At 36.7% G+C, this 22211-nt stretch overlaps 2 protein-coding genes across 4 annotated transcripts in view; one reads left to right on the top strand and one right to left on the bottom strand.

The window, feature by feature from the left end:
- Positions 1-10083: 10083 nt before the first annotated feature.
- LOC149228804 (uncharacterized) overlaps positions 10084-22211 on the top strand; it is a 296527-nt gene continuing 284399 nt past the window's right edge. Inside the window, exons 1-6 of one of the 2 annotated variants that reach the window (XM_089378370.1) lie at positions 10084-11628; positions 19369-19479; positions 19731-19787; positions 19938-20008; positions 20210-20309; positions 21553-21623. In XM_089378370.1, coding sequence (XP_089234496.1) covers positions 10606-11628; positions 19369-19479; positions 19731-19787; positions 19938-20008; positions 20210-20309; positions 21553-21623 — 1433 coding nt within the window. In that variant the 5' untranslated portion in view covers positions 10084-10605. The remainder of the gene's footprint in view (positions 11629-19368; positions 19480-19730; positions 19788-19937; positions 20009-20209; positions 20310-21552; positions 21624-22211) is intronic. The other variant, XM_089378371.1, reaches the window with a different exon arrangement.
- Positions 13337-16846, bottom strand: LOC149228805 (chaperone protein ClpB1-like). 2 transcript variants are annotated; one of them, XM_089375733.1, is made up of 4 exons: positions 16087-16846; positions 15762-15945; positions 14554-14751; positions 13337-13546 (listed from the first exon to the last, which is right to left on the bottom strand). In XM_089375733.1, the coding sequence occupies exons 3-4, from the start codon at positions 14647-14649 to the stop codon at positions 13352-13354; spliced, it is 291 nt and encodes a 96-aa protein (XP_089231859.1). In that variant the 5' UTR covers positions 14650-14751; positions 15762-15945; positions 16087-16846; the 3' UTR covers positions 13337-13351. The 2 variants fall into 2 exon arrangements, with proteins under 2 accessions (XP_089231859.1, XP_089231860.1); XM_089375734.1 differs by having other exon boundaries at positions 16106-16846.

Genomic DNA, 22211 nt, shown 5'->3' with positions numbered 1-22211 from the left:
ATCTCTGAGAAGAGATGTGGCTGCTACATGCCTCCAAACTATGTTAAAATGAGGCTCAAAGACCTGTTTATTATTGAGAAACAATGGAAAACCCTAAACATCCAAAAACCTAACCATAGGAGATAAAGCGCCAAAATTGTGGTCCCCGTTTGGGTAAATTGGTACATCAACTTCCCGGGGTCGTAACTTTGGCATACGATCTCCGTTTGGCTATCATAATACCTCGTTTCGAAGATTTTGAAGTAGAGGCCGAAAACAAATTCACAATTCAATTTGGGACTTTTTGAGTCTCTCTGTTTTCCCTAAAAACATCGTTTAGGGCCTCAAAACAGCTCCGAAAGTTCAGAACCCAAAAAACTGCCAAAAATAGTAAACTGTGCTACAATTAAGGAAACTGAAAAACTGAAAGAGACAGTGTTGGGGGTCCAAGTGGAATAGGAGGGTGGCCACCAATATCCACCTGGATCACTAAGGCTCAAGAATTTCTATATAAGGAGGAATAACGGTTTGATTTTCTGCCAAAAGAGTGCTTTTGTCTCTGTGTTGGTGGTAATTAGCTCAGGGAGCCTGTGGAAGGGTCTGGGAATTCTGGGGATCCAGGGGTTTGTCACGGATGTGGGATTAGAGGAAAGTCACTCTTGGGTGTGTAAGCTAGTGTTTATAGAGGGGGGCTTTAGTACATTTGATAATAGTGAGGCAATTGAGAGGCTCTGTGTTTATCCTTTCTGTGTGGTGTTCGTTGGGCTCTGGGTTTATCCTTTCAGCGTGGTCTTCGTTGGGCTACGTGTTTATCCTATCTGTGGTATTCGCTGGGAAATTGAGAGGATATGTTATTAACCTTTATGTTTGGGGAATTCTATTCAAGTAATCATTGTTATTTACATGGAGGCAATGAGTCAATCCCAAGAGGTGGTAAGGGTTTTGAGTTCCTAGGGCTGTCACCGCCCTCGTTATGGTAGAATGATGGGGCACTCGATGAAGGATTGGGGGAGGATCACTCCACAACATGACTTCCCATCTCCAGATTGTGGTATATGTGTCAAGGAACATGCTGAACTTAGGGAGGGGTTGGCGGTTATGAGAATATGTCTTCATCAGCAGCAGAAGGAGGCATACAAAATGCAGGGGACGCAGATAGAAAAGAACCTGTAGATTTGTCAATTAAAGGATGAAGTGGATGCTCTGAGAATGCAAATTTAAGAACTCCAACTCAAACTAGAGGAAAGAACGTTCGGACTGATGATGACACTACGGGAATTGAGCTCAATTACTCAGTTGCAATGGAGGATTAGCCAGTTCCCTGTGTTTTTATTTTTTGATGACGAATCATAAATGTATTTTGTTTTTGAAATAGTTATGTAGGGTATATAGTGGTAATCAGGTAGATATGTGGAATTTTGTAATTTTGGAAAAGAATTGGGTTTGGATGAACAATCTGAAAATATTGTTGCCCATGGATGGCATTGTAAACAATTTGTAATTCTCCCGGTTTTTGGCTGCGTATGGGCGCAGATTAATATAATACATCTACTCTTTACTGTTTAAAAAAAAAAAGAATTAGTCTTTCTCTCAATCAAGAGAAAAGTATTGGAAGGGGGTTGGACTGTAATTGAATTTAAGATTAAGATGTGCTGATGAATTTTAGAAAAAGATCATATATTTTGCAACAATTAGAACATATACTCATTAACTACAATCTCAATAAATATATACTACGACCTCTCATGCATATACTTAAATTCAATTGTTTACGAATGGATTCGATATTAGATGTAGCATTGCATTAAAGAAACAATTCTTTAAACACAATAATAATTTATACAAGACAAGATTGCAATTAAATGATAAATAGTTATAAGCAACTATAGACGAGTCTCATCAAATCCGGTATCAAATATTGATTAAAAATATGTTTGGTCTTGCAAAGATAACTTTACAAGATTTCAAATAGTATAAAACAAATGAAATTAACAATAGTGTTAGTATCAATTATTAATGCACTAATTCATAACAAAATTAAATCAAAATTGAATTAACATAAGAGAAATAATTAGAAGCCTACAAATTCATACAATAATGTAATGAAAAATGAAAACTTGTCGTTAGCTCCAAAATGTTTACTCTTACTACAGTGCTTTGGTTCTCAAACTCTTTTAGGAAACAACTTTACAATAGTGCAACATCCTCTCCTTTCAAAGATCAAAGCACTACCTATTCTACAGAAAATTATATTTGTCTTTCACAATAGTGTACTTGACAGTCTCCTAGTCTCTTGCAAAAGTTTCCCTTATAGTTTGTGGATTTAGAACCCCTCAAATTTTGTATTCATGCTCTTTTATAGTCCTTTGTGTTTGTTTAACTTTCTCATCTTTAGACTCCATGATATTTTATTTTCTTCCTACCATCCAAACTATCAATAAATATGATAAATTAAATATAGCATAATTAAATTAAAATAGAAATAAAATCTAAAACCTAAAATAATAATAAATAAATTATAGCAAAACTAGATTAAAACTAAAATAATCCAAAGTAAAATAACTAAGATGAATTGTTATTAAACTAAATTTAAATAAAACTAAAATTTAATGATGATATATTAAAAATAAAAATAAGTTAGAAGTAACCTAAAACTAAAAGTTAAATAAATAAATTAAAATAAAACTAAGCGAAAATAAATTATGAAATTTGAATTTATTAAAAAACTAAATGTAGAATAATTAAACGTAAACAAAACTAATGTAAAAACCAAACCAGTTTAAAAAAAATTATTTTTAATACTAAAATTTAAAGCAATAATAGTTTAAACTTGATTAAATTTAACAAAAATATTTCCAACTGAACCATTCATTTTCTTGCAATTTCGATATGATTAAAATTCTCATGGAACTTTTTTTCCCAGAGGAAAAAAACTAGATATATTATATGAGAAATATAAAGTTGCTGTGATACATCTTCAGATTTCAGATTAGTGTTCCTGCATTCTAAATTTTTACAAAATTTAAAATATCTATGATCTACATAGAGAAACATATATTTATAAAGCTAATCTACAACTATCTGATTCTAAAATTTCTATATATGGGAACTGTCTTGCAGATAGAGAATAAAAAATCTGGTAAAACAAAATCACTGATCTGATAAGTAGTATCATCTGATACTATCTCAAGATGCCAGTATCCAGGAGCGGAAGATAGACCCATTTTGGAGAGGGAGTCAGCTGTAGAGTTCTTATCCCTGTAGATGTGATGAATAGAGCACTGCTCCATGCTGCTCCAATAGAAGTTGATTCTGTCACGCCATCCGGACAGATGCTGAGCCAGAATGACATTTTTCCTGTTAACCGAATCTATCAGTAGCTTAGAATCACCATAGATGGCCACCTGCGGTATGCCAAGGAATATACAAAATTTTAAAAGACCTGTGAGAGCCATGGCTTCTGCCAAATTGTTGGAACCCTGTCCACCATGCCAGAAGGAAGAAAAATGTGATTTTTCAGATATCTTGATGTGGAATCCACATCCACATTGACCCCTTTGAGCAGCGCCGTCAAAAAATGTTGTATGCTGTGAATGAACAGTAGGAGAAGACCTGGCTGAAGGATTGCAATTGTTCCTTGTTTTCTTCAGTGGGAGCAATTCCAGATATACAGAAATTGAGTCAAATGATTTAGCAAATGAAATTTTTGAGTGGTTGAAGATACAGGAGTTCCGCCATTTCCATATAAACCACATGGATAAGATACAAATTCTACGCCATAGGATATTTCACTTACTGCATTCTAAGAACCATCCCTGGATCGAAACATTCATATCTAACTTGAATCCATAAACTCTTTCTAACTCCTTCCATATGAGATTTGATTGCTTGCATTTCAGAAATAAATGTAAATTTGAATCCTCATCTTCTCTGCATAAAGAACAAAAGTTAGGTCCGACCCATCCCCGCTTCATTAAGTTCTCCCATGTCAGGTTCCGATTGTGAAAAGCGAGCCATGAGAAGAGGATCATCTTCATAGGGCAGCCATCTTTCCAGAAGATAGGAGGAAAAATTGGAGATCCAGAAGACTTCTATTTTATCAGCTTTTGGGTAAATACCTTTGACTGATATTTTCTCTGCCTCCATAGGGATATTCCAGGTTAAGAAATCAGAGTCTCTTGTCCTGAAGAGTCCGCTGATCTGAAGCCTCATCTTAATGCTAATCCATTGCTGTGCAAGCTCTTGGGGAATGTGTAATTCTTCTGGATCTTTCCATCGAGGTATTGGGCCGAGCCAATCTGCTATCAGCCTGTCCCAATAAAATATACCATTTCTATGGAAGTGATGAAGAAGTGACTCCTGTATTTCAATATTCTCAGCTCCGCAAATGAATTGGTCTCTGCCTATAATGATCTTATTTCCTGATTGAAAGCACCAAATCAGGTGTTGCAAGCAGAATGCCTCTATCCTTCGGAAACTACGCCATATGGGGGATCCATTAACTGTTCCAATAGAGCCTCTACGATACCAGTATTGAAAATTCTTATTTGCAAGATATTTCGATTTTATCAAATGACACCACGGCCCATCACCTTGTATAGCTCTCCAGAAGGACTTGCACAGGAGGGCTCTACCAAAGTTCCTCAAATCTGATAGACCCCAGCCTCCCATCGACTTAGGTAGGGAGATTCCAGCCAGTTTTATAAGATGAATTTTATGCTTATCGGCATGACCCCCCCAAATGAAATTTGCTGAAAGACTGTTCATCTTGTTAATAATACTCACCGGAAGATGGAAGAGGTGCGCCCAATAAACAGAGAGTTGATTAAGAATGGATTGTACCAAAATAATTCTCCCGGCCAAAGAAAGGCAACGGTACTCCCATCCAGAGATTTTCCTGTAGAATCTGTCCACTAGCCAGCCCCAATCGGTTCTCTTATAGCCAATCGCTTTGATTCGGAACCCCAAATATTTAATGCCACTGCTGAAGTGATGAGCTTTTATACCAAACAGATCTGTTAGCCATATAACATCTTCCGTCCTGAGATCCGAATGGTATATAGCAGATTTATCTTGGTTCACCTGTAGTCCCGTAGCCCTTTGAAATTTATCCAATATCATGTGAAAACGCATCCAAGTTGACCTGCAAAACATGGCGAATAATAATATGTCGTCTACAAATAAGTTATGGGACACAGATATATCCCTGCAAATTTTTAGTGGCTGCCATGCTTTCTCTTTAACAGCCTTCTGAATATGTAAACTGAGAGAGTCGATGGCCAATATAAATAATAAAGGGGAGAGTGAACATCCTTGGCGCAGTCCTCTCTCTGCACTGAAAAAAGGAGTAGGAGTACCGTTTATAATAATAGCATAATCCACAGGATCGACACAATTCATAATCCAGGTGATCATATTGCTCCTCAACCCGATTCTTGCCAATAAACATCTGATATATCCCCAATCTAATGAATCGTATGCTTTTTTCAAGTCTACTTTAAGGAGGACCGCTTCTTTTTTCTTTGAATGAATTGAGTATAGGGCCTCTGAGTAACAGCTACAGCGTCATGTATGCTTCTTCCTTTAAGAAAACCATATTGATCTTTTGATATAAATTCTGATAATACACCTTTCATTCTTTCGGATATGATCTTTGACATGATTTTGAAGCTCGTGTTACATAATGAAATTGGCCGATAGTCATTAAAAGATTGGGCTTCTTTTTTTTAATGAGGGTTATATAAGTGGAACACAATTGCCTGCTGATAATTCCTTTTTGTCTGATCTCCTCCAACATCTCTAATAGATCCTTCTTGATTTGTTCATAGAAGTGAATAAAAAATTCTATAGACCATCCGTCTGGTCCGGGGCTCTTGTCCCGGCTGAAGGATTTCATTGTCGCCAATAATTCTTCCTCTGATATAGGCTGGAATAGCTGGTCATTCTCATCGTCATTAAACATCACCGGGTAAACATCAATACCCCATAATATATCCTGAAAGCTTCTATGTTCCTTCCTTTGATATTGATTTCTGAAATGAGATATGGCTTCCTTTGCAATGTCTTCTTGGGAGTCAAGAAGTACTCCATTCTCAGCCTTAATTTTCCATATGGCATTATTGAGTCTTCTGGCATTTGCAAATCTCTGGAAAAACTTCGAATTTTTATCACCCTCTTTCATCCATAAGGCCCTGCTTTTCAGGCGCCAAAAAATTTCTTCCTTCTTCAGATACAGCAGCTTCTTTTTATGAAGACTCTTTATGTATTGTCTCCTTTCAAAAGATATGGAATTATAATCTAAAGATTTGACTGTTCTATCTAATTCCATTTGGATGTCGATAAGTTCTTTACTATCTTTCCTTCTTTTCAGGTTCTGCCATTCTTTTACCACTTGCCGGATATTTATCATCTTTTCCATAAAACACTCCTGATGGGATATGGATTTGGTATTAGAATAGTTGTGCCACGCTTTAACAATGTTTTCATTAAAATCATGATCCTCAAGGCATTCTGTTAAATTTAAATGGGATTCCTTTTCTGCTGCTCCAGGACATCCATCCCATGACAATCGGCCGATGGTCTGATATAAAAGAATTTTCAACCTCAGAGAAATGCGAACCGAGGATATCAACGAGAGAGGCATGAATGAGGAACCTGTCAAGCCGCTTTGCAATCAAAGCCCCTTCGCATATTCCGTTGTCCCAGGTGGGAAGAATAGAGGGCGGTAGAATGTCAATGAAATTTCTCATCAGAAATTCATTTCGAATCATAGAGGCGATAGGATCCACTTTCTTACCCTTCCCCCATAGAGGCGATAGGATTGAGCTTACTTTTTTTTAATGAGGGTTATGGGGGTTTGTTGCAACTGTAAAGATTGCGCTTCCTTTTTTACGAGTAATCCGATGTTCACTTTAGTTTACAAATTATCAGCACCATTTGGTTGTGATATCACTACATTTGTGAATAGATACCAGGTTTGATGCCCCATAACCTCATACGGACTTTCCCATAGTTGTAATTTCATGGGACATCATTATCATCTCGTAAAATCTGTTGTAATGGATCTTCAAGACTGCTTGTTTTGACTTTGTGAACCTATTACATTGTTTAGGCGATCTCTTAGCCACTTCCAAACCGTGGAACATTTTGCTACAATTTCCTGTAATAGCTTGCCGCCATATCTTTTTTAATAGTTGGATTTGATTTTTTTTTAATGACATTACTTTTTTATTAACACTATAAGAACATGGCATTCTTTACAATTCTTTTTATCTATGATGTCATGAGACATCTTTTAAATCTACAATGATCCTTTTACACTCACCACTATGTCATAATAAACGAGAAAGAAATTAAAAATAAAAAAAACTTTAATCTAATAATATAAACTAGATTATAAAACCAAAAGTTATATTACGTTACATTCTATATCTACACTATTTAAAATTACATATATAATATGTTATGTTTAATTACATATCTTCGGAGAAATCACAGAAGCATACACAGAAACATACAGTCTGATACAATTTATATGTTTTATGTTTTGATTATGTTTTGATTATGATACATATGGGGAAAGTTTTTGTACTTTGTCCATTTTAAGTATATTTTATTTAATATATTTATAAATAATTATAATGGTGTTAATTATAATAGAATAAAATTAATTAAATTTAATTGTATTTATATAAATTTAATTAATTAAAATGATTAATATTTATATTTATTTTTAAAAAAAGTTATTTTTAGTGTGATGTTTTGGATTTTCTAGTGTCAGATTTTGATTTGTGTTATTTGCATTGGTTTTTTGACTGTATATGGATTTAGCACCTGAAAAATCTCTAGGGCATTTCGATTGTGCAGAGATTACCCATCAAACTCGCGATTTCAATAAATCCTTGGGGATTTTAGAGAAATTAGACCTGAAAAACCCATCGAAATTTTTTTCAAAAAAATCGCACTAAATACAACTCGTTTTTAAAATTTCTAAAATAAAAAGTAAAATACATATTTACATGATTTAAGTTTAGGTGCTAAAAATGACCAAAGTTCTACTAATCATAATTTTCAAACCGTAAATGGAAATTGAGTGAAATCTATGAAGTTGGAAAGCTAGCAGAGAAACAGAAGCAGTGGAATAATAAGCAATGAAAAATGAAACAAGTTGAAAACACTCCAAGCAAAGCAAGGCATGTTGAAGATAATATTAACCAAATCTATATAGAGAGCTCCATAAATTTGAAATAATTAAGGGAAATATTGTGGCTACAACAAAGTCTACAAAATTTAAACCATTAAAAATATCAAATTCATATGTTGTGTCTAAAAAATTTAAACCATTAAAAATATCAAATTCATAAATAGACTAAAAGGAAAAACCCTAATTTTTAGTTCCAAACTCTAGTTATATTTTTATGAGGGGATAAATTAACTCTAAGAAGTCTTCTAAGGATTTCGAGGAAAATAGATTAAACATGGAGTAATTAAACGAGACTTTTGAATTTTGAGTAAAAAATTGCTTTTATACAAGGAGTAAATAAAAAACCCTAACCATAAAAAAATATGCAGTAAATACTCACAAATTTTTCAAAAACATGCCTTCTTTCAATACTAAAAAGATATCTCTTGTACATAAACTAATCTCCAATAGCAAAAAGCCACCTAAATTTGCACCCAAGTGCATGGATCATTGGTTGGGGTGGACGGCTGCCACGCATCCCACCAACGGTCAAACCCAGACCCTATATGTATGTGGTTGTAATGTGAATGTTTAGATGTGACGGTTGTCAGCTTGTTCTGACACGTATATGTACAAAAAGAAAGCCCATAAATACGTCTAAAGGAAACTAGCCCCACCCATTAAAAAAACAAAACCACCTAAATCCTCAAGTAATGAAGTATAATATACTAAGTAAAGCAAAAAGCCACCCAAATCCTCAAGTAGTGAAGTAAAGTATACTAGCAATTGTCCCAAAAGGTACAAAGAGAGGCCGATAGGATTATTAAATTAGAGTTGTTGAATTTCTCTAAAAGAGATATTGGTTGAAGCCTACAAGGAGCAAAGAGATTTGATGTTTGGAGTTCTATGCTATCTGGACATCATATTTCTTTAAATACAATGTAATTTTTTATAAAAGTTCAAGCCTAATGCAGTTCTGCCATGCAGACATACACTTAAATCGCTACTGGACTTATGATATTGACAAAGTTAAAGTGGTATACAAGAGAATGTATCAAGCTAAACCACAAGTTACACATCTTCAGACCTAAAAAAGTACATAACAATGGTCTGGCAAATCAATAGCGATATCATACTTGCCTTTCCTTCCACATACATACAATCGCTCCAAAGGCAAGGACAAGAAAATTTTCAGCTCTAGTGAGCACCAGTGGGTCATTAAAACGAGTGACCACAAGAAGAGACACAATTGTATTAATCGAAAGAAAATACAAAGTTGCTAATTAGAAATCTATTGTCAAACACTATTGTTATCATAAGTAGAGTTTGTTATCACATGCGTTTACAATGGCCATTCAAGTTTCAATTTTATTAGATCAATTAGAACTTGTTTTGGTTCACAATCAATATTTTCTATTCAACTATATGTGTTTTATGTTTTGCAGATAACATAAAGAACAAAACAGTAAATCTCATCCTCTCATCAATAATCACTATTAAGTTGTTTACATATTTTACTCTTCAGTGAGCCAATGAAGTGTAATTAAGATGGCCATCATTCTAATGTCAGCCAATGGAGTGTAACCATAAACTCATCCGATAGAGATCAACCACAGAATAATGTCAAGTTTTTGTGTCGTGAGATATCAACTTAGTCTTCTTTATATATTTGTTTCCAAGGATTGTCTGGTCTGGTGCAGTTACAAATTCCATTGGATAGGTTAGACAATGCAACTACATTAATACAGGCCTTTTTTGAAGCCTCCATCAAACATACACAATTGCATATGTTCCCTCTTCTACAAAAGGGTGCAGTTGGTAAGAAATTTCAGAGTTCTCTATAGTTTTCCTTCTTGGTAGCCACTGGAAGAGAAGGAACTTTTGGTTATCTGCTTATGTGAACCATTTCTGAAAATTAATGATCTTTCTATGGATCATATTAATTCAAATTGTCTTATGTCAACTATAAAAATAAATCAAATCTCAGCCCAAGGGTCCATTATCGTCTTTGACTTTTCACAACATTGTGTCTAGTTGAAGCCATGATTTCTTAACCGCCTCTCCTTGTGGATCTTCTCTTTGATTATGGCGTATTATCTCATTGAAACACTGGAATGCTGGATTGATACGGGCCTTTTATCGAAACCTACATTGAATAGGCACAATTTCATTGTCCTCTCTACAAAAGGATAAAGGCGTTAAGAAATTTTAGCCATCTGTTTCCTTTTTGATAACTACCAGAGGAGAAGGAACCTTTGCTGCTCTGCATAAGTGTAAGGTCATCTAAGTTTTTTAAAACTTAATGATCTTTCTATGGATCATGTTAATTCAAATTGTCTCAATTCACATAGAATATCAGTTCAGGAGGGTACCAACGGAGGTTTTCATACGCTCATCTCTGTGTGTTTTTTTATTATACTCACCATTCCCTGTAGTGCATCATTATGCTTCCTACTACAGACATGATTTCCATCCTACCGGATGCTCTGCTCTGCCTTATCCTTTCCAGAATTTCAGTAAAAGAGGCAATCCGATGCTCCATCCTCTCCAAGAGATGGAGATTTCTTTACACCCAAATCAGCCAACTCACTTTATCCCCCTATCTTCTGTTGGGCCCTTATGTCACTCCTAATCCATTCTCCATCTTAACAGTGGAGAATATAATCTCCAATATTCTACTTTTGCGTTCATGGGATCTGGAGGCATTTCATTTATCCAACGACACTTGCGAATGGCACAATGTCTTTAATCGGGAATGGCGATTTAACCGCCAAAGCATATCAAAATGGGTGCAGTACGCAGCATGGAAGAATATCCAACGCCTCACTTTGTGTGATTCCCCTCTAAGTGAAATCCCGCCTCATGCCCTCTTCTCCTGCAATTTTCTTACGGAGCTCACACTTTCTAATTACATTCTCTCCCATCTCCCCACCCATTTCTCTGGATTCAGCCATCTCATTACTTGCAACTTGACTAATATTGAAATCACAGATGCCTCCTTAGCCTGCTTTATTTCCCTTTGCCCGTTGTTGCAAAATCTGAAGTTACGGACATGTAAAGGGCTGTGGAAACCTGTCATCTCTGCTCCCAACATGATATATTTAGATGTACATAATGGGGTGGAGTTTTTAACTGTCAATTGTCCCAAACTTAGAACTATGGAAGCGTACCTGAGAAAAGATCTAAGAGTGAACGGGGTGTTGCTTCATGAGTTTTCCTATGCGGTATCTCAACTTAAAATGCAGCTTGGCACTAATTTGATCAAATTGTCAATGTTTTTGTGGCAAGAGGAAGCAAACAATTTATCGGCAGAGAGGTTTCTTGGGATAGTGGGGAGTTTCGAAACTTTGAAGGAACTTGACATTGGACTTTGGCCATCGCTTGAAAAGATGTTGGTTCCTTTCTACAAGCTACTCGAGAGACTTCCCAATCTCGAGCGTTTGGAGGTTCGTTGCATGTCTATTCGGGTAAGGAATTCTTTTTTATGCTAATTTCTTCTTACTCTTATTCTCATAATGCATGTATAATGTTAAAGCCTTGCTTCCCATGGTATGATGACAATATGGAGTCCAAAGCTGTGTTGTGTATTTATGTGCATCGTGGGCAAACTGACCCGCTCTTTATTTATGTGCATCGTTGGTGTGCATCAGCAAAGGCTAGGGCTAAAATCTCATCTAGGGCAGAGTTGACTGATATGCTTTCTAATTTAATGCAGGAGCTAGCCAGAGATCCAGTACCAACACGCTTAAGCATTCCGTTGATTAATCTTCAATTCTTAGGGGTAGATTTAGTTCAATTAGATGATAGGGAAATCGCCGTGGTAGGTTGCTTGCTTCAGAGCACTCCTGCTCTTAAAATTATGGACTTCAGCTTACCAGAGGAATATGCGAAGACACAGTATATAAAGTTTTTGGAAAGGATATCGGAATTGGGGAGAGCTTCCACGCAGACAAGGATACACAAAGAGTGGTACCATAGGAGCCGCTGAAAGATACTCACTTCAGTAACCGTTGATTAAACATATAATATTGGAAGATACATATTCATATATTTTATTTTACAGTGTTCAAATGTATTTCAGAGGAATTTCCTTCTCGAGGTTTACTGTTTGAACAATTGATGGTATTCACTGTGTAGGCTTTCATAAATCACAGTATTATATATCGAATGGACATGATTTTCAGACATCGATAACAATTGTATCAACGTGAATATAATTGTAATTTAGGCGTTCAAAGCTTTGACTAAGAAGAATTTGTTAAACACAATGGGCATTAATACTAAAAAAAAATTTCTATTATTCTTCATCCTACAGTATTAGATGAGAAACCCAGCTTGTGTTAGACTGAGGTGCCATAAATGGACAAGTTCCTCATTCTCATGTTATCCATGATGATGAACCAGCCCATAGATGGATAAATTTTACATTATCTTGGAGTTTCAAGTTACCAGCTGCTTGTGTGCAGTGTCTCAAGTATTGTAATTTCTTTTATTACACTAAAATATGGAATGTATTGTAATTTCTTTTATTACACTAAAATATGGACTGTACATGCCATTAGGCTACAGGCCTTTTCTGAAGCTTCTGAATCTCCAACATCCCGGCAGAAGTTCATTTGTCCTCCTTTATACTACATGCTACAGGTGGCAATGAATTTCACCCATTTGTAAAGTTTTCCTTTTGGTTACCACTGGAGGAGCCGGAACCGTTTGCTTCTTTGCTTACGTGTAGGTCCATCTATTTCTTTTTGAAACATGATCGTTATATGTATTTTCAGTGAGCTAGCTCAAGAGTATGCAAATGATTAAATTAGTTACTGAGGGGCGCCGAAATGCCTTAAAAAGTGCTTATAGACTTTAACTATATTTATTAAGGATCCCAACTGGAATTTGCAGAGCAAAAGGTTTTGCCCCTAGGTTTGTTATTATCATGTTCTTGTTTTCTAAAAGTTTGCTCCAAGTAGATCAAGTGGGCAAGGGACTTTACATGGACTCCACTCAACTTCAGACACAGCTTCAGTCATTATGCAGAGTGATTGAAATTGAACACAGCTAAGTAGTGACATTGGCTCATAGTAATACACCACATATAAAATATTGAAGCTTTTACAGAAGCAAGCAGTAAGAAAAATTATGAAGCTCAGAGAAGTAGATTTAAAATCTGGACTACTGTTTGATACCAAATCATCATCAATTCCAAGCATTGCGAGTGATAGATGAATTTATTGAGGATGTATCTGGAGCAAACTCTGGGAGTTGGTGCTCAGGCACTGCATCAATGTATACTTTACTGTTCTCATCAATCTCCCCACTGATGAGCATCCAAGATAGCAGAGTGAGAACTTTACTTTTCAACCATCGTTGCAAGGGGCGAGCACCATAAACCTGCAAGTACCAGGTTACCACGTTATCCATTTAGAGGTTTTAAATGAGAATCCCCAACTAGTCTTGCATTTTACTCACAAATTTTGACCTAAATTGCCCACAAACCACAAAGGCTAATAATGATCCTCCCTGCTTCACTAGTATTAACAAGTAAACAATGCATTAATTTATATTAATCAGCAAACACACCAAAAACATCCCTTTACTATATACTTTGAACTAAGTTCGCCGAGTACGCAGAGACAGGCAGCACCCCATGTTTAAAGTTCAAGTGCGAGAGGAAAATGTTAAAATTTAAAGAACAGAACTGAAATTTATATCGATGGGATCCATACAGAAGGAAGAAAATCATGTGAAAATTAGAAAATATGAAACTGAATGTGAAAATTGAGAAAATTGAAAATCTCAGAAAGCAACTCTGTAAACTGAAGAGTTCATAGCTCTTAAAGATCAACCGTTGGCCACCACAACCAACTGCCAGCAAAAATATCAGACTAAAATTACTCCCTAGACAGGTTCATGCAAAATATATGACAGACCATTGAAAATATGAGAAAATGAAATTGTAAACTGAAAAGTCCTGCGCTTTTAATATTCACTGTTGGCCACCACAACCAAAACTCTGCAAAACATCAAACTCCTAGAATAACTTTCCACACAGGTTTATATGACAGGGCATGGAAAATAGAAATCAGACCTTGAATAAAATCATTGTACATGAAGAACACCCAGCAAACATTATGAATGAAAAATACCAGGCATCAGAATAGAACATATAAATCGCAATTCTAGATTGTTTCAAAGGGAGGTAAGTCCAATTTAGTCAGGGAACCCTCCCACAACATCTCCTACGATGTGGAGACATGTGTCCAAGGAGTGGGTCATGTCCCCTGCAATAGGGAAAGGGAGGACTTGTGAAGGAGATGCAGTGTCAAGTTTATTAGGGTAGGGGGCACATCCCCTGGCAAGTTAGACTGAATAAAACAAGAAACAAAGTGATTACTTACAGGATCATAGGCTTCGTGAACAACAAGATCCAGAGCAGCATCTGTAAACCCTAAAGCAACACCTCTCTCTGCAAGACGAATTGCTACATCTTTCATCTGTAGTCTAGCAACTTTCTTGAGCTCATCATGAGAAAGAGGATCAAATACAACTATCTCATCAAGTCTATTCAATAACTCTGGCCTGAAATGTCTTCTAACCTGCAACAATATTCAAAGGCATACACAGAGTCCAGGAATGCATTGGGTCAGGCTGTTTTCTTTTGTGAAAACAATAAATTGAAGTTTATTGGAAGCAAAATTATGCACCAGCATACATTTTTGTATGCGCACCTCCTAATTTGTGCGGCTACAATTATAACATGCATACATTTGTTCACTTATCAGAATGAATTGTGTTGTAAGAATATTTTCAATAACCTTGTTGTGAATGAATATGGTACATGCTAAAAACAAGAAGAGTATGCTGCTGATGCTTCTGCTGGTGATTGATGGTTTTATCATTTAAACAATCTAGGTCTATGTTCTGTCCTATTCACTTTCTTGCTAACAAATATATCTTTCGGGCTATGTAATTGTGCAGCAACAGGACGGGATGGGGATTTCAGAAAATGAATTCAATTTAGATGGGGTATTGACTGGATAATGTTCATGTCAATTGAAAAATGTTTGTACTGTTATCCGAAGAGAAAGACGGCCTTCCCACCCTCAAGTGAGTTGAGTGGCATATAGCCCCATGCTGCTCATTGCTCAACCCAAACGTGACTTTATGCTTGCGCACTACAAAACAGTGGTAGCATTTCTGGATGAGTGTGGGGATCATTGTGGAAAGGCTTATGTGAAAATGTAGATGTAGTTGTATCATACTGTCTTGCACCTAGATTGGGTTAAAAGTTAAAACTTCTTAGATATAATCTCATGACACATTTCAGAGGAATCTCACGCTCTTATGTGATTGCAAGTCTTATTACTATGACATTTGGATTTGTTAGAGCAAATAAAAAGGCCGAAACAAATTGCAAATCCCTTCAATTACAACAGGAATTTCACTTGGTTGAAACGGTGGAGTTGCTCTACACACGTGTAGGCAACTGGAATTATCCAGCACTAAATAGCTGGCTTGCAACGGGTTGTACGTGCTGGTTTCTTAGATTCATTTAAAAGAAATAACAGTAATTTGAAAAGACTCTAGCAGAAGCAGATGCACTCACTGTATACGAAGGTGTAATTACGCCGTTTACTCCATCTTTAACATCTCCACTTTACAGGAATTTCTCCTCCAGAAAAACGCTTCGATGCTAGCCATATTCAACAGTGACATTGGCAGACCCGGTTTATCTGGCTTTCTGTGCAACGAGGGATCTATGCTGCCGCCTCAGCATGGATGAAGAGGATCTAATTTAAAAAAACAAGAAACCACCTCTCAGCGTCGATGAAGAGGGTCTAATTCAAAGGAATTAATTTAAAAAGCCAAGAAACATGGATTGAGAGGATCTAATTTATTGTAAATCAAGAAACCGCCTCAGCATGGATGACCTTCAAGCATGAACACCACCTCTGTCATGAATGGCCTGTCCAGAGGATCAGGGGCTGTGCACAGAAGAGCCACTTTCACTGCCAGCAGAAACTCCTCCCGCTCTGAAGATTCTGGGTCCAGTTCCAGAAGGCTTGGATCAAACAGCTCTGAAATCTGCCCTGTTTGAAGCTGTCTCTTTCACCCATTTCACTATATCTTCGTCCTCGGTGAACATGACCGGCCTCCTACCAGTAAGAAGTTCCAACAATACAATTCCAAAGCTGTAGACATCAGATTCTTTTGTCATCTGCCCCGTTGAATTTATTTCAGGAGAAACTTACCCCAGAGAGCCAGCAGGGGTAGGTGCAGATGAAGAGGGATCTGCTGGAATGGCTGCCAGTCTATCCAGGCCAAAATCTGAGAGATGGGCTTCAAATCTCCGTCGAATTGCACATTGTTTGGCTTCACATCGCCATGGATCATGGTCAGGTGCACGTTGGTGTGAAGAAATGCCAGGCCTCAAGCTATTCCCAGAGCAATGAGATGCCTCTTGGGCCAATTGAGAACATGGCTAGGAAAGATCCAGTCGGCTGTTGAGGTCTTTCAAGTCCAGCCCACGATCTTAACACAGCTTCCGCAACCGCTTGAACCGCCTCATCTTGTCCAACAACGTTCACCGCACCACACGCAGGTTGTTGGGCAGAGGTTCCACAATCCACCGCACCACACGCAGGTTGTTGGGCAGAGGTTCCACAATCCACGGATTAACAACGCATACAGGGTCATTAACAAATGCGAAACTGCAAAGATGAAAAAATGCTAGGTGTCAACCTTAGAATGAAAGGGACGACGAAAGTCTCTTTCAAAGGGAAGGCCTATCGGCCTAAATATACTAAGTAAAGCTTTTTTAGAGACCAGAATCCATCATCTCCTCAAGTAGCGAAGCATAATAGGCTAAGTCAAGCTCTTTTAGAGAGGCTGAAATCCACAACTGATGATGAAGAAAAATGAAATGGAGTGATCCCCTTATTGGAGGTCTATCACTTCCAATAATTCACTAAAAGCCCCAAGTTTAGAGGTCTGGAAACCTCTGGTATAATAGGCTAAGTCAAGCTCTTTTAGAGAGGCTGAAATCCACAACTGATGATGATGAAAAATGAAATGGAGTGATCCTCTTATAGGAGGTCTATCACTTCCAATAATTCACTAAAAGCTCCTGAAACAAGTTTAGAGGTCTGGAAACCTCTGGTTTACATGCCAAGGTATGGTGATAATCCATAAAGAGATACAGATCCCTGCATACATGGATCAGAAATTATGTGCCAACACTCCTTAAAATCAACACTTTACTTGTTCCTCAAGGAACACTCCTTAAAATCAACACTTTACTTGTTCCTCAAGGAACCTCTGAAGTAGGCTGAGATACTCAAAATATGCATCATAACCTCTGTTGAGAAATCAGAACAACCCATTTTCAGGTTGTGTCATAAAAGTCAGATTCCTTGCAGGTCATTGTCAAGGAACCTTCAAACCTGACCTCAAACGTCCAGCCAGAGGAAGTTTACAGTTGCAACAAACCCAAGAGTTAATTGCTATTGGCACTCATTGTTTCAGTTGTCAAATGTTGTGCTTCATAGTCCCATTGACATATTTTGGTCATTCGTGGTTATTTCATTTTATTTCTGATAATTGTGCTGTATCCTGCTTATTTTGGGTCGCAACGAAGGTTCTGTCGAAGTTAAGCTTATACCTTGAGGGGTTTGACTTCTTCCATTGTTTTCTTGGCGATTCTGTGGTGCTTTTGGCCCTGCCATTAATGGCAGGCATATTCTATAGGTTAATTCTATTTTACTTATATAATTTTTGTGTCCATTGCTGTTAAATTTCTGAATAGTTTCTTTGCTTTGCTATTTTGTGGGACTAATTAGTTGCCAATACATATTTCTTCAGGTCAGGAATGATTTGGTTTCACTTCTTTTCAAGTAGGTTGAATTGTGATTGGCATTGCGCATCATGATGCCTAACCCTGTTATAAAATTCATATATTGTATGCTGAAATTATCAACTTTATTTACAGAGAAGAGGTTCACTGAATCATTTTTTTTGATTGTTTGTAAACTATGAGGTAACGATAGAGTTCTTATGACAAAGTGGAAAGGGCGTTGATAAGACTATAAGTTGTCTATGTTCACTGGATTGTCAATGGCTATAAACAATTACCTCATCTGCATTACAACAGAAACCCAATGGATATATTGACAAAACTTGCAAGGCAAAGAAATGTGTGGCATTCAAAGATAGTTCCTCTTTTAGAGATCTTTCATAGGAGATAGTTGTCGTTAATATAGGGACTTAATGAAGGAAATGGAAGCGCCTGCACCTTGAGAGTTAGTTTTACACTGGTTCCAAATATGACTTATCGACTTAAAATTTTCAGTGCGGGAATATCATCCTGACACTTATGTTGGTTGTTGTTCAACAAGCAGGCTGTGCAGTAGCAATGATGCAAAGATGTCTCGACTTTGCCTTGACTGTCAGACTTCTGTCAATTGCCGGAGACTTTATGTGATATTCTTTTTATTTTCTCTATTTCTTTATGCACACATTCTTGTATTGATTATTTTCTTATGGTATCTAATATCTTAGATGTCTTTCCTATATTCTGTTGGTAAATCCGCAGTATGCCAGTCCTTTTATTCCTGGCTGGGCTGTCTTATTTGTCTTTTGACAGTGAGTTGCTATTGTTGCGGTATTCATTTTTGCCTTTTGAGGCTGGATGGAAGGGCAGTTTCAAAAAATAATTGCTTAGCCTAATGCCAATAGATGTCTAAAATCTTGAAGCATTTCCTATATTTTTCGGTGTGCACATCTGCCATATTTTTACCTCTTTTTTATTTTTTTCCAAACAAAATTGTTTGCGGGAAACCCAAGGATGCTTTCACAGATTTGTGGATGGCATCCTTACTAAGTTTGTTGGCATAGACTGGTCTGCCTCACCTATGAGGATTTGGAATTTCGAACTGGGTACCTGCTGTCATGGAACAAGCTAAATGCCCAGCAGCATTGGCAACAACTAATTAATCTAGCCCCTTGGGCTTATTTGTACCTATTATCCATAGTTGGGTTCTCCGATTTTTCATCTAGCCAATGTTTTCACTTTCTAACTCGCACTTTTATTTTTTATTTTCGGGGGCCAAGAGTTTCCGAAATGTTTAATGGCTATTTATGCATAATATCTTTGGCTATCATTATTTTCTAACATGGGTTGATCCTGGATCATGTTATGGATGATCCTTATGCAGGAGCAGCATGATCCGGGGCTTTCTCAACAACTTGCATGGCGTCGTAAACTAAACAGTCATTCTAATATTCTTACTGAATTTACTTTGAGTCTGATGGAAAAATTCAAGCTGGTACGTTAAAGTCTTTAAGATGGCTTTGGTCTAATGTTGGTTCCTTATATATATAGGCGTAATGAGTCAAATTGTATGGAATTGGAATACATTATATGACATGTGCACATCATCATGTTCAGAAAAGTTGCGTCAACTTAGTCATGCTTGCATGGGGTACAACACCAGATGCTCTCTGTTTAACTTTCAGATGGATTAAGAATTTAACTTATTTTTCATTTCTGTTCTGTGTCAATGCAATTTCCATGAAGGCTGGTTTAGGTTTGCGAATGTGGCTTCATGTTCAAGAAGAAGTTTCTGAAGGAAGGGTAGTTACTTTTCGCATATCACCTCATTTAATATTTGATGGTATTTCTTATAACATAAGAGCTGGAATTTCACAAATTTCCAGTAAATAATCTTTTATCATAAACATTGTCTGCTGTTCATATTGGTGCTTCTTTGATACCAATATGCAGAAGCCAGTAATTAACCCCTTCAAGTATGAGGCAAAGGATTCCTGTCATGGTGTTCCACTTGGAGGGATGGGGTAGGTCTTTTTATATGCGCAGAATTGCATTTTCAGGCATTAAAAAATGACCAGTGGCGATATATTTTCTTTCATTGATTTGTTGCTTCAGCTTTTTTGGCAAAGGAAAAAATGTATTTTCTGTCACAAATTTTATATTCTTAACAGAGCAAATTTTTGTTCTTGTTATGTTTACAATCTACGGAACCAAACATTTTGCAGTGCAGGGAGCATAGGAAGAGGTTACCGAGGTGACTTTCGGCGTTGGCAGCTGATACCAGGCAGTTGCGATGAAGCTCCTATCATAGCAAACCAGTTTTCAGTAAGCAGTGATTTCATTTTCTATATTTTATGAATGCATGCAGTTTACAAAGTAAGTGCATGAAGAAGATGATCTTGCAAAAACTAAACATAAAGCACAGTTATCATGTGGCTTCTTTACATATATCACTTTCTAACTAAAGAGCTTAATTACGTTATTGGGGATTCGGCGCAACAGTTTGAATCCAATCTGGGTAACAAATTCTTTTGACTGACCAAATTCTGCTAGCACTTCTTGCTTAACTCTATTCGAGATTCTCAATAAAGTTAGTTGAACTTGAGCACTCTCACGGATTGGTATCACTGATTGTAATTACTAGTCTCATTGACCTACCTTTTGGTCATTGTTGCGCATTGATAAAATCATCTTCTCTTATCTTATGGTCAACTCAAATTTGGGATCTATGATACGATTTGTGGAGGATCAAACTCCTGGGTGACTGTAATTCTTAATAAAAAAATTATTTGAGAACCCCACAATTTTCTTAATCATTTTTGGGCAAGAACTTCAGCCTCCTCTGACAATGGTAAGGATAAATTGCTGACATACTTCAGAGTTTTGCTATGGCTTCTTTTTTTATTTCCTTACAGATATCTTCTCCAAGTGGCGGTGATGGTTAAGAATGTGTCTGCTTGTATAAGAGGAAATGAATTCTGGATATTCCACTGAAAACTAATCTATGGTTAGGCAACTTCAGCATAGAAAAGGGAAAATTCTAAACTGTGCTTATTGCATGAGATGAAAAAGAATCCCAACAATATTTAAGCTACGGATTGTTATATTGATGATGCTAACAAGTTAATTTTTTTTTTCTTTTCCTGTGTCCATGCTTTTTGTACCTTGTGGTATAATCCCTGAGAGATTTAAGAACTGGTTATTGGTTGCAATCAGAGCTGCTAAAAGTGTTGTGAACTATCTTTAATTATGCTAGAATTAAGGAAAACATTGTCATGCTTTGCTGCAATAAAGGTTGATTGAGTCTTACTAGGACTTGTTCATGTATACTGTCTTTCTGCATAACTGATGGAAATTTAGTCAGATATTTACCCGATCATTTTTTCTTGTTTTTAGCTACTTTCTATATCATAGAATTATAGTATAGGTCATGCATAACTAAACAGTAGAATCTAATTTGCATCGAACATCACATTAAGAGACTGTCATTTGTTGGCATTTTTTGTTGAAAGAGGTTGAAGAAGATATACCAATTTTTTTTTTGTTGATGCTTTTCATTTCATTGTAGGTATTTGTTTCTCGTCAGGGGGAGAAAAACTATGCATCGGTGTTATTTCCTGGATGTCCCGAAGAACTCAAGTAAGTTTTTATAAGTAACTTACTGATTTGTCCAAGCCTATTGAGAATTGACTATACGAGCCATTTTAATCTGTTTTTGACACGCACACTGAATCATATGTGGGGTTTATGTGCGAGATTGATTTGATACTAATTGTAATTTTTTCTGCACTTCTGATGTGAGTGAGGTGAGAAGTTAAGATGTGACTTCTTTAGAGTATGTGGCTCCTAAGAACTCGTTGAGAGAATGAGAGAAGATTCAGCAGAGAATGAAGTTTTATTGGTACTCATTTTTTCATAGCTTAAAGCTGTACTTTACTTTATTTCCCACATCTTGCATTATTTAGGAGCCATTTTTCTACACTCCGACAATGTATTGGCATTATTGTACTCATCAGTCCCATGGACCTACTTGTAATGTCCTAGGGTAATTTTATTGCCCTTAGAGCTCTAATGCTGACTGGGGTTTCCAAATAAATTAGAGAAGATTATGTAATAGCAGCACACATTCCTCTATTCATACAACAGTAGATATGCATGATTAATATAAAGACTTCAACAGCAATATGATTATCAAAACCACAATAAACTAGGGCTGATTGCCTTATG

Source organism: Pinus tabuliformis, chromosome J, assembly GCF_031772625.1.
Source record: "Pinus tabuliformis cultivar Carrire ecotype Pingquan chromosome J, CPIR1, whole genome shotgun sequence".
In the NCBI taxonomy this organism is placed as follows: domain Eukaryota; kingdom Viridiplantae; phylum Streptophyta; class Pinopsida; order Pinales; family Pinaceae; genus Pinus; species Pinus tabuliformis.
The sequence above is the reverse complement of the archived record's forward strand: the minus strand, read 5'-3'. Positions and strand labels throughout refer to the sequence as shown.